Genomic DNA, 12,824 nt, shown 5'->3' with positions numbered 1-12,824 from the left:
TGGTTCGAAGGGGCTGGAAGGGTACAGTGCATGTTGTATCTTAATAAATACATGAATAACTTATAAAATCTGAATAACAATCACTGGAAGAGCTAGAAATGATTAAAGAAGACATCATAAAATAGATAATTACCTAAGATGCTAAAAATACGTTTGATATCCCTGTGTAGAAACTGGGGTTAACACTTATTTGGTGTGGAAAATAACTTAAAATTAAAGGTAACATTGATTGAGTCAACTCCCGTGCCCACTCCACACCCCCAAAAAAATTTGTAAGAGCAGTAAATAATCACGTGATATGACAGAAGAGCACCTCTGAATGTGCAACATGTCAAACGTTGAAGTAATGGGCTACAGCAACAGAAAGCCATCGACATACACTCTGTGGCCACCTTATCAGGTACAGGAGGTAGCTAGTAGTGGGGCCACTGAGTGCGTATCAATGTAATAATCATGATTCTGAAACCAACACGAAACATTCTTCCTTTGTACAGCTTTCTAAATATTTTCATTTTAGATTCTCAGACTCTGCACTTTTTCTTCTATTTTCACAGGAAGGACAACCCCAGACCCACATCTGTAGAAAGAAGCAAAAAAATAAATCATTTATACACCTTGGTATGTTCTTTTTTCCCTCTTTAATGACCTCCATATTTCATTAGGACTTTGAGGAGATTTGGCTTATCACTCAAAAATTTCTACAGATGTAACGTGGCGAGCACTCTAACTGGCTGCATCACCGTCTGGTATGGGGGCGGAGGGGGAAGAGGGCTACTGCACAGGATCGAAATAAGCTCAGAATTAGATCTAATATCACTGGCATAAGTCATGAAATCTGTTAACTTTACGGCAGCACTGCAATGAAATACGTGATAACTAAATATTGAGGAAAAAACTGAGTTATATTAAATATATATATGTCTACCAAGTAAAGTTAAAATGAATAGTGCAAAAAAGACAGAAAAAGCAGAAATAAAACTCAGTGATTCAGGAACAGCTTCTTCCCCTCTGCTATCCAATTTCTAAATGAACATTGAATCCATGAGCACAACCTCATTACTTTTTTATTTGTTTTTTTTCGCTCTGCTCATTTTACCTTAACTATTTAATAGACATATATATACACTTAATGTAACTTTTTTCTCTATATTTATCATGTATTTCATTGTACTGCTGCTGTAAAGTTAACAAATTTCACAACATATGCTGGTGATGTTAAGTCTGATTCAGATAAAAAGTAGTGAGGTAGTGTTCATGGGTTCAATGTCTATTTAGAAATTGGATGGCAGAGGGGAAGGAGCTGTTCTTGAATCATTGAGTGCGTGCCTTCAAGCATCTGTACTTCCTTCTCAACAGTAATAATGAAAAGAGGGCATGCCCTGGGTGGTGGGGATTCTTAATGATAGATGCCACCTTCCTGGGGCACCTCTCCTTGAAGATGTCTTGAATATTACGGAGGCTAGCACCCATGAAGGAGCTGACTAATTTTACAAGTTTCTGCAGCTTATTTCAATCTTATGCAGTAGGCCCCCCCCCCACCCCACCCCCACATTCCAGACAGGGAAGCAGCCAGTCAGAATGCTCTCCACAGTACTATATAGCTACAGAAAGTTGTAAAATTAGTCAGCTCCATCATGGACAGGAGCCTCTGTAGTATCCAGGACACCTTCAAGGAGTATACCTCAAAAAGGCGGTGTCCATTATTAAGTACCCCCACCACTCATGTCATACCTTCTTCTCATTGTTACCATCAGGGAGGAGGTACAGGAGCTTGAAGACACACACTCAATGATTCAGGAACAGCTTTTTCCCCTCTCCCATCAGATTTCGAAATGGACATTGAACCCATGAACACTACCTCACTACTTTTTTTATTTCTGTTTTTGCACTACTTACTTTAACTATTTAATATACACATATATACTTACTGTAATTCAGCTTTTTTTCTGTATTCTACTGCTGCCACAAAGTTAGCAAATTTCACGACATATGCCGGTGATATTAAACCTGATTCTGATTCATTAACCGTACTGCTCTGTCAACTTAGCCTCTCCCTGTGAGAGATATCCTCTTTGTCTCCCTCCCTCTATAACCTGAAACCTCTTTAGGCCTGTTTCCCAGTACTGAAGAAGTTTTCAACTTTAACTTCAAGTATTTCCCCCCCCCCCATCCCACCCCCAGGTGCTATTTTCCTTATTATGCATGCTTTTGATCAAAATCAAGTAACTAGCAATGTGCAAGGGTGCAGGTGGAAGTGTGGAGACCTAGATGGTGCCTTCGTACATTTGATGGAAGCACACCAGCCAGTGTTTACAAATAAGTTTAGACAATAAGACGCAGAAGCAAAATTAGGCCATTCAGCCTGTCAAACCTGCTCCGCCATTCCATCATGGCTGATCCCAGATCCCATTCAACCCCACACACCTGCCTTCTTGCCATATCCTTTGATACCCTGACTGATACGGAATCTATCAACTTGCGCCTTAAATATACCCACTGACTTGGCCTCCACCGCAGTCTGTGGCGGAGCATCCACATATTCACTACTCTCTGTCTAAAAAAAAATTCCTCCTTATCTCTGTTCTAAAAGGTCGCCCCTCAATCTTCAGGCTGTGCCCTCTAGTTCTGGATACCCCCACCATAGGAAACATCCTCTCCACATCCCTCTCTAGTCCTTTCAACATTCAGTACGTTTCAATGATATCCCCCCCACATCCCATATTCTTCTAAATTCCAGCGAGTACAGGCCCAAAGCTGCCAAACGCTCCTCATACATAAACCCCTCTGTTCCTGGAATCATCCTTGTGAACCTCCTCTGGACTCTCTCCAATGACAACACATCCTTTCTAAGATATGCAGCCCAAAACTGTTGACGATACTCCAAGTGCAGCCTGACTAGTGTCTTAAACAGCCTCAGCATTATCTCCTTGCTTTTATATTCTATTCCCTTTGAAATAGCCTGTGCCTCTCAGCTATGTGGAGTACTTCGCCATGCATTCAACTTGAGCCTGAGGCTCCAGAGGGTTTCTGTACCGTGGAAGACGTCCTGCCTCGTCCCTGTGCCGAAGACGCCGCGCCCCAGCGGCCTCAATGACTACAGACCGGTGGCATTGACCTCCCACATCATGAAGACCCTGGAGAGACTTGTTCTGGAGCTGCTCCGGCCTATGGTCAGGCCACACTTAGATCCCCTCCAGTTCGCCTACCAGCCCCGACTAGGAGTTGAGGATGCCATCGTCTACCAGCCGAACCGTGTCTACACCCACCTGGACAAGCCAGCGAGCACTGTGAGGGTCATGTTTTTTGACTTCTCCAGTGCGTTCAACACCACCCGCCCTGCTCTGCTGGGGGAGAAGCTGACAGCGATGCAGGTGGATGCTTCCCTGGTGTCATGGATTCTTGATTACCTGACTGGCAGACCACAGCACGTGTACTTGCAACACTGTGTGTCTGACAGAGTGATCAGCAGCACTGGGGCTCCACAGAGGACTGTCTTGTCTCCCTTTCTCTTCACCATTTACACCTCGGACTTCAACTACTGCACAGAGTCTTATCATCTTCAGAAGTTTTCGGATGACTCTGCCATAGTTGGATGCATCAGCAAGGGAGATGAGGCTGAGTACAGGGCTACGGTAGGAAACTTTGTCACATGGTGTGAGCAGAATTATCTGCAGCTTAATGTGAAAAAGACTAAGGAGCTGGCGGTAGACCTGAGGAGAGCTAAGGTACCGGTGACCCCTGTTTCCGTCCAGGGGGTCAGTGCGGACATGGTGGAGGATTACAAATACCTGGGGATACGAATTGACAATAAACTGGACTGCTCAAAGAACACTGAGGCTGTCTACAAGAAGGGTCAGAGCCGTCTCTATTTCCTGAGGAGACTGAGGTCCTTTAACATCTGCCGGATGATGCTGAGGATGTTCTATGAGTCTGTGGTGGCCAGAGCTATCATGTTTGCTGTTAGCAGGCCGAGGGTAGCAGACACCAACAGAATCAACAAACTCATTCGTATGGCCAGTGATGTTGTGGGGATGGAACTGGACTCCCTGACGGTGGTGTCTGAAAAGAGGATGCTGTCCAAGTCGCATGCCATCTTGGACAATGTCTCCCATCCACTACATAATGTACTGGGTGGGCACAGGAATACATTCAGTCAGAGGCTCATTCCACCGAGATGCAACACAGAGCGTCATAGGAAGTCATTCCTGCCTGTGGCCATCAAACTTTACAGCTCCTCCCTTGGAGGGTCAGACACCCTGAGCCAATAGGCTGGTCCTGGACTTATTTCCTGGCATAATTTACATATTACTATTTAACTACTTATGGTTTTATTACTATTTATTATTTATGGTGCAACTGTAACGAAAACCAATTTCCCCCGGGATCAATAAAGTATGACTATGACTACGACTACGACTAAATAAATACCAACATTGCATTTGACTTCTTAAATTAACCTTCTGGGAGTCTTGCAAGAGGATTCCCAAGTCCCTTTGCACCTCTGATGTTTGAACCTTCTCTTCATTTAGATAATGGTCTGCACTATTGTTCCCTTTACCCAAGAGCATTATCATATATTTCCCAACACTGTATTCTATCTGCCACTTTTCTGCCCATTCTTCCAATTTGTCCTGTTGCAATCACATTGCTTCCCCAGCACTACCTACCCCTCCACCTTATCTTCATATCATACACAAACTTTGCCAGAAAGCCATTAATTCCATTGACAAACAATGTGAAAAGCCAGCCAGAAAAGGCCCCCTTTATTCCCACTTGCTGCCTCCTGCCTGTCAGCCATTCCTCTATCCATGCCAGTAGCTTTCTGCTACACCATAGGGTTTTACTTTGTTAAGCAGTCTTACGTGAGACACCTTATCAAATGCTTTCTGAAAATCCAAGTAAATGACATCCACTGCCTCTCCTTTGTCCACCCTGCTTGTTGCTTCCTCAGAGAGCGCTAACAGATTTGTCAGGCAAGATTTCTCTTTACAGGAACCGTGAAGACTTTGACTTATTTTATCATTAGTCTCCAAGTACCCTGAAACTTCATCCTTAATAATAGACTCCAACATTTTTCCAACCACTGAGGTTTTTATTTGTAGTCTGCAGTGTACAATTTCCTATAATTTCCTTTTCTTTTGCCTTCCTCCCTTGTTAAAGAGTGGAGCGACATTCACAATCTTCCAGTCTCCGGGACCATGCCAGAATCAAATGATTCTGGAAAAATCATGACCTATGTATCCATCATCTCTTCAGCAACCTCTCTCAGGACTCTGGGATGTAGTCTATCTGGTCCAGGTAACTTATCCACCTTAAGACCTTTGAGTTTGCCTAGCACTTTTTCCTTTGTAATAGCAATGACACTCGCTCTTGCTCCCTGACACTCATGGATCTCTAGCATACTACTAGTGTCTTCCACTGATGCAAAGTACCCACAAGTTCATGTGCCATTTTTTTGTCCCCCATTACTAACTCACCAGCAACATTTTCCAGTGGTCCAATATGAACTCTCAACTCTATATAAACTCAATTTACTACGCTGCAGACTACAAATAAAAAGCAGTTTACTAGGTTGCAGGCTGTGTGCCTGGACAGAGGAGGGCTCCCAGCCAACGGCTTGCTGCCGAATTACCATTAAAGTAGACGGGTCCTTACTGGATAACGTCGACCGGATCACCGTGCCTGCGGTACACCAGGGCTTCACACTGCCGCCGAGCCGCTGCTGAGGTCGCCAAGGCCAGAGCAGGCCGGAAACTTTCAGACTGTAACCTCCGGAGTGTCAGCGCCCCGACTGAAAGTCTCCTCAGCGACATGGTCCTAGTTGGGCGACGTCGTCGCTTTCTGATGACGACTCCGAGGCGTTGCTAAGAAACCTGCGCCTCCGCTCTCCACACTTCTCTGCGAACTATACTGTACCACAGAAGTTTGTTTAGCGCCCTGACGCCTCAGAATCGACCTCAGGAGAGGTTAGTCAAATGTCGTTTATTGCCTTACTCGCAGCAGCTACAAAGACACACAGAATCAGAAACGCGAGAAAATCTGCAGATGCTGGAAGATCCAGGCAACCACACACACACACACACACACACACAATACTGGAAGAACTCAGCAGGTCGGGCAGCATCTGTGGCAGTGGATAAACAGTCGACGTTTCGGACCGAGACCCTTCATCAGGACTGGAAGGAAAAAAGGATGAGAAGTCAGAGCAAGAAGGAAAGTCGACTGTTCTTTTTTTTTCTTATTCCTATAGGCGCTGCCTCGCCTGATGAGTTCCTCCAGCGTTTTGTGTGTGTTGATCAGCATCAGGTTTAATATCACCGGCATATGTCGTGAAATTTGTTAACTTTGCCGCAGCAGTACAATGCAATACTGGTGCACGGTACTGATGAGGCCGCACCTGGAGAATCTGCTCTCTTTACTTGAGGAATGATATACTGGCCTTGGAGCCGGTGCAGAGCATGTTTACCAGGTTGATTCCAGAGATGAGGGGGGTTAGACTATGAGAAGGGTCGCTTGGACTGTACACGCTGGAATTCAGAAGAATGGGAGGAGGTCTTCTAGAAACATGAAAGGGGTGGGTAAGATGAAGGCAGGAGAGTTGTTTCCACTGCAGGGTGACACTAGAACTAGGGGTCATAACCTCAAGATCCGGGGAGTAGATTTAGGACGGAGATGAGGAGGGACTGCTTTTTCTAAGGAGTTGTGAAACTGTGGAATTCTCTGCCCAATGAAGCAGTGGAGGTTACCTCAGTAAATATATTTAAGACAAGGAAGGATAGATTTTTGCGTAGTAGGGGGATTAAGGGTTGAGGGGAAAAGGCAGGTAGGTGGAGGTGAGTCCATGGCCAGATCAACCATGACCTTATTGAGTGGTGGAGTGGCCTCAACAGGTCAGAGAGCCAACTCCTGCTCCTATTTCTTACATTCTTATGCAATACATAATAATAGAAAAAAATGTGAATTGCAGTAAATATATATATTAATTAAATAAATAGTGTAAAAATAGGAAATAAAAAAGTAGTGAAGTAGTGTTTATGGGTTCAATGTCCATTCAGAAATTGGATGGCGGATGGCAGAGGGGAAGAAGCTGTTCCTGAATCACTGAGTGTGTGCCTTCAGGCTCCTGTACCTCCCTCCTGATGGTAGCAATGGGAACAAGGCATGTCCTGGGTGATGGGGCCTCTATTGATGGATGCTGCCTTTTTGAGGCAACGATCCTTGAAGAAGTCCTGGATACTACAGAGGCTAGTAAATTAACAACATAAATTGTACAAGAAAGAACACAATTGGAACAAGAAAAAACGAACGAAGTCTATCTTAGTGCAAGTCAAATACTGTAGAATAAGAAAGTTGATCATTATAAAAGAAGGGCTGGGTACAGGTATCAATTATAACTGATGTTTCGATTCTAACTGTGCCATCAGTGGTGGGGAAGATGCTGGAGTCAATTATAAAAGATGAAATAGCGGTATATTTGGATAGCAGTAGCACGATAGGTCCGAGTCAGCATGGATTTACGAAGGGGAAATCATGCTTGACTAATCTTCTGGAATTTTTTGAGGACGTAACTATGAAAATGGGCATGGGAAAGCCAGTGGATGTAGTGTACCTGGACTTTCAGAAAGCCTTTGATAAGGTCCCACATAGGAGGTTAGAAAGCAAAATTAGAGCACATGGTATTGTAGGTAGGGTACTGACATGGATAGAAAATTGGTTGGCAGACAGGAAACAAAGAATAGGGATTAACGGGACCTTTTTTAGAATGGCAGGCAGTGACTAGTGCAGACATCCCACCTCTCCCTGAAGTTCCGGGAGTCTCCCGCATATTAATAGTGGCTCCCTGATGCCTGCAAATTATATACAATATCATGGAAATCAATTTTTTTGAGAACGAGCGAGAGAAAGCAAGAGACAGCGTGAGAGCGAAAGCAAGTGAGAGCGACCACGAGAGAGAGAGCGAGAGAGCGCGCGAGCGAGAGCGCGCCATGGCAGAGTGTTCCAAAAAAAAGAAAATATAAACCGTACGTCACCCCAGACTACCCTAAAGTGTACCCCTGCGTAATAGGGGTCAAAATAATTACGGTGTTGCTCGCTACGCTGTTTGCAACAGTGACTTTTCCATTGCTCATGGTAGGTTAAGACTGTAAAAGACATGTTGAGGTGAGTTTAACAGGTGTCATTCGTTCATTAGCATAGCTAACGTTATTTAAACTAGCTGGCTATCTGCTAAGGAGCTACTCTATTGCAGACATTCCACCTCTCCTGGAAGTTCCGGGAGTCTCCCGCAAATTGATGGTGCTACCTCCCTGAAATGAGTTTTTGCAGGGTGGGATGTCTGACTAGTGGGGTACCGCAAGGCTCGGTGCTGGGACTGCAGCTATTTACAATGTACATTAATGATTTAGGTGAAGGGATTAAAAGTAACATTAGCAAATTTGCAGAAGACACAAAGCTGGGTGACAGTGTGAAGTGTGAGGAGGATGTTATGAGAATGCAGGGTGACTTGGTCAGGTTGGGTGAGTGGGCAAATGCATGGTAGATGCAGTTTAATGTGGATAAATGTGAGGTTACCCACTTTGGTGGCAAGAACAGGAAGGCAGATTACTATCTGAATGGTCTTACTTCCTGGACCTCCTGTCCCATGATCCTCTCGTATCCCCTTTTGCCTATCACCTGTCCAGCTCTTGGCTCTATCCCTCCCCCTCCTGTCTTCTCCTATCATTTTGGATCTCCCCCTCCCCCTCCAACTTTCAAATCCCTTACTCACTCTTCCTTCAGTTAGTCCTGACGAAGGGTCTCGGCCTGAAACGTCGACTGCACCTCTTCCTACAGATGCTGCTTGGCCTGCTGCGTTCACCAGCGACTTTGATGTGTGTTACTATCTGAATGGTGTCAAGTTAGGAAAAGGGGAAGTACAACAAGATCTGGGTGTCCTTGTTCATCAGTCACTGAAAGTAAGCATACAGGTACAGCAAGCAGTGAAGAAAGCTAATGGCATGTTGGCCTTCATAACAAGGGGAGTTGAGTATAGGAGCAAAGAGGTCCTTCTGCAGTTGTACAAGGCCCTGGTGAGACCCCACCTGGAGTATTGTGTGCAGTTTTGGTCTCCAAATTTGAGGAAGGACATTCTTGCTATTGAGGGAGTGCAGTGTAGGTTCACTGGGTTAATTCCAGGGATGGTGGTAATGTCATATGTTGAAAGATTGGAGCGACTGGGCTTGTATACACTGGAATTTAGAAGGATGAGAGGTGATCTGATTGAAACATATAAGATTATTAAGGGATTGGACACGCTAGAGGGCAGGAAACATGTTCCCAATGTTGGAGGAGTCCAGAACCAGAGGCCACAGTTTAAGAATAAGGGGTAGACCATTTAGAACAGAGTTGCGGAAAAACTTTTTCACACAGAGGGTTGTGGATCTGTGGAATGCCTTAAAAGGGCTCAGTTAAAAAACCCATCTGCTGTACTCAATACTTCTGATTAAAGTAATTTCTCCACATCTCAGTTCTAAAAGGATGTCCTTCAATCCTGAAGTCATGTCTTCTTGTCCTAGACTCCCCTACCATGGGAAATAACTTTTGTCATATCTAATCTGTTCAGGCCTTTTAACATTTGGAATGTTTCTATGAGAACCCCCCTCATTCTCCTGAACTCCAGGGAATACAGCCCAAGAGCTGCCAGACGTTCCACATACAGTAACCCTTTCACTCCTGGATACCTTTCATTTCCATACCAGGCTGTGATACAGCCAGTCAATATACTCTCCATTGCACATTGATTTAAGTTTGTCAAAGTTTTAGATGTCATCCTGATTCTTTGCAAACTTCTGAGGAAGTATAGGTGCAACTGTGCTTTCTGCGTAATTGTACTTACGTGGTGGGCCCAGGACAGGTCCTATGAAATGACCAAGGAATTTAAAGTTGCTGACCTACTCCACTTCTGATACCCAAATGAGGACTGTCTCATGGACTTCTGGTTTCCTCCTGAAGTCAATAATCAGCTCCATGATCTTGATGACGTTGAGTAAAAAGTTGTTGTTGTTGCACGACTCAGCCAGATTTTTAATATCCCTCCAATATGCTGATTTGTCACCACCTTTGATTCAGCCTACGACCATCATGTTGTCAGCAAGCTTAAATATGACATCGGAGCTGTGCTTAGACACACAGTCGTAAGTGTAATGTGGGTAGAGCTGGTGTCTAAGTACACACCCTTGCCATGCACCTGTGCTGATGGAGATTGTGGAGGGGATGTTGTTGCCAATCCAAACTGCCTGGGGTCTGCAAGTGAGGAAATCGAGGATCCAGTTGCAATAGGAGTATCCAGTAACTAATGTACTTAAATCTATGAAGTCAACTGGTGGTGTAGTGGCATCCACACTGAACTTCGAGGTGAGTAGCCCAGGGTTCGAATCCGGCCAGCTGCTTGAACGCTGTCCATCCATGCTGGGTTGAGCGTTGAGCTAGCAACTCAACTTCATGAAAAAAACAGAGAACTGCTCAAGAAACAGCAAGGTTGCTGCCTGATGCGCCACAAGGGGCAGAGTGGAACTAAATTCAACGACTTAAGTATATGAGTTAATTTAATGTAGACAGTCATGGAGGAGCAAGTTCTGTGTTACAGCTGTGGCACGTGGGTTATGATGGAAGTTGTTCTGATTCATTCGGACCACATCTGACTTCAGTCCGAGAAACTTTGGCTCAGAGGAGAAGGACTGGAGACCACATTGCATCATGGAGGAGGAGATGCTAGGATCCTTGTTCCAGAAAGCAGTCATACTCATTTAAAAAAATGGTTTTGAATGTGCATGCTCTTCTCCTTCCTGCTTGTAGTCACGGAGATATGTGCCCTGCGTATCTACAGTTAGGAAGTGCAACTACACAGATGCATGGACAACCTCAGGCACACAGGTACCTATTCACACTTGAACTACATGTGCACTGTTTCTCTCTCTATCTGCTCAAAACTTCCTAGGACCTGCTCTTTCAGTTGTCATATTCTAATGCACCTCCCCTCTTCTGCCAACACTTATTCTTTCTCTGTGAAAACCCTTCTTCAGCCACCTTTATTCAATCCCCCGTTTCCTCTCCTCTTTCTTCCTCCACCAACAACCCCACTCCTGATGATGAGGAAGTAGGCAAGATTGGTTGATTGAGGGTAAAGGTGAAATGTGACATGTTCAAGGAGAACTTCTTCACTCAGAGAGTGATGATAGTGTGGAACGAGCTGCCAGCAGAAGTGGTGGATGTGGGTTTGATTTCAACAGTTAAGAGAAGTTTGGATAGGTATATGGATGGGCAAGGTACAGAGGGCTGTGGTCCAGGTTCAGATCAATGGGACCAGGCACAATAATAGTTTGGCCTGGAGTAGTCATAGCACAGAAACAAGCTCTTTGGCCCATCTAGCCCATGCCAAGACTATTTAAACTGCCTACTCCCATCGACCTGCACTGGGACCATATCCCTCCATACCCCTACCATGCATGGACCTTTCTAAACTTCTCTTAAACATTGAAATCAAGCTCACATGCACCACTTGTGTTGGCAGCTCATTTCACACTCACACAACCCTCTGAATGATGAAGTTTCCCTTTGATAAAGTTCAAGGATGTTGGGGAAGTAAGACATGATTCTTGGACTCTTGTAAATAATAGGTTAAAAAACTTAAGTGCCACCCTATGTGTGTTAGTAAACTAATTCTGTTGCTAACGCTGAAGAATATGCCCGCAGTTTGTTTAGATTAATAGCTTGATGATGAAGTTTCCCCTCATGTTCCCCTTTAAAACCTCACCTTTCACCCTTAAGCCATGACCTCTGGTTGTAGTCCCATCCAACAATAGTGGAAACAGCCTGCTTGCATTACCCTATCTATACCTCTAATAATTCTGGATACGTCTACCAAATCTCCTCTTAATCTTCTACGTTCTAAAGAATACAGTCTTTCCTTATAAATCTTCAACCAATAAGGTTCCACTGTCCCACTTTGTTTAAAAAACATAGAAACATAGAAAACCTACAACATGATACTGGCCCTTCGGCCCACAGAGTTGTGCCGAACTTGTCCCTACCTCAGAAATTACTAGGATTACCCATAATCCTCTATTTTTCTAAGCTCCATATACCTATCCAAAAGTCTCTTAAAAGACCCTATCGTATCCGCCTCCACCACCGTTGCTGTCAGCCCATTCCACACACTCACCACTCTCTGCGTAAAAAAAACCTACCCCTGACATCTCCTCTGTACCTACTGTCCAGCACCTTAAACTTGTGTCCTCTTGTGGCAACCATTTCAGCCCTGGGAAAAAGCCTCTGACTATCCACATGATCAATGCCTCTCATCATCTTATACACCTCTGTCAGGTCACCTCTCATCCTCCGTTACTCCAAGGAGAAAAGGCCAAGTTCACTCAACCTGTTTTCATAAGGCATGCCCCCCAATCCAAGCAGCATCCTTGTAAATCTCCTCTGCACCCTTTCTATGGCTTCCACATCCTTCTTGTAGTGAGGCGACCAGAACTGAGCACAGTACTCCAGGTGGGGTATAGCTGCAACATTACCTCTCGGCTCCTAAATTCAATTCCACGATTAATGAAGGCCAATACACCGTATGCCTTCTTAACCACAGAGTCAACCTGCATAGCTGCTTTGAGCGTCCTATGGACTTGGACCCCAAGATCTCCCTGATCCTCCACACTGCCAAGAGTCTTACCATTAATACTATATTTACAATCAAATTCTTGTCCTTTACAATGTACTTCAGTCATTTCCCGACCATGGACATAACGCTCACCTGTCTTGTTTCTGCTGCTCTTCTTAAAGAAATG

At 44.6% G+C, this 12,824-nt stretch overlaps 1 protein-coding gene across 1 annotated transcript in view; it reads right to left on the bottom strand.

Annotated features, from left to right (window-relative positions):
• Positions 1-5,822, bottom strand: part of mecr (mitochondrial trans-2-enoyl-CoA reductase) — a 57,694-nt gene extending 51,872 nt beyond the window's left edge. Inside the window, exon 1 of the mRNA XM_063035418.1 lies at positions 5,656-5,822. Within this exon, the coding sequence (XP_062891488.1) occupies positions 5,656-5,813 (158 nt within the window). The 5' untranslated portion in view covers positions 5,814-5,822. The remainder of the gene's footprint in view (positions 1-5,655) is intronic.
• Between the last annotated feature and the right edge of the window lie 7,002 nt (positions 5,823-12,824).

Source organism: Mobula hypostoma, chromosome 28 (assembly GCF_963921235.1).
Source record: "Mobula hypostoma chromosome 28, sMobHyp1.1, whole genome shotgun sequence".
NCBI classification, from domain to species: Eukaryota; Metazoa; Chordata; class Chondrichthyes; order Myliobatiformes; family Myliobatidae; genus Mobula; species Mobula hypostoma.
The sequence above is the reverse complement of the archived record's forward strand: the minus strand, read 5'-3'. Positions and strand labels throughout refer to the sequence as shown.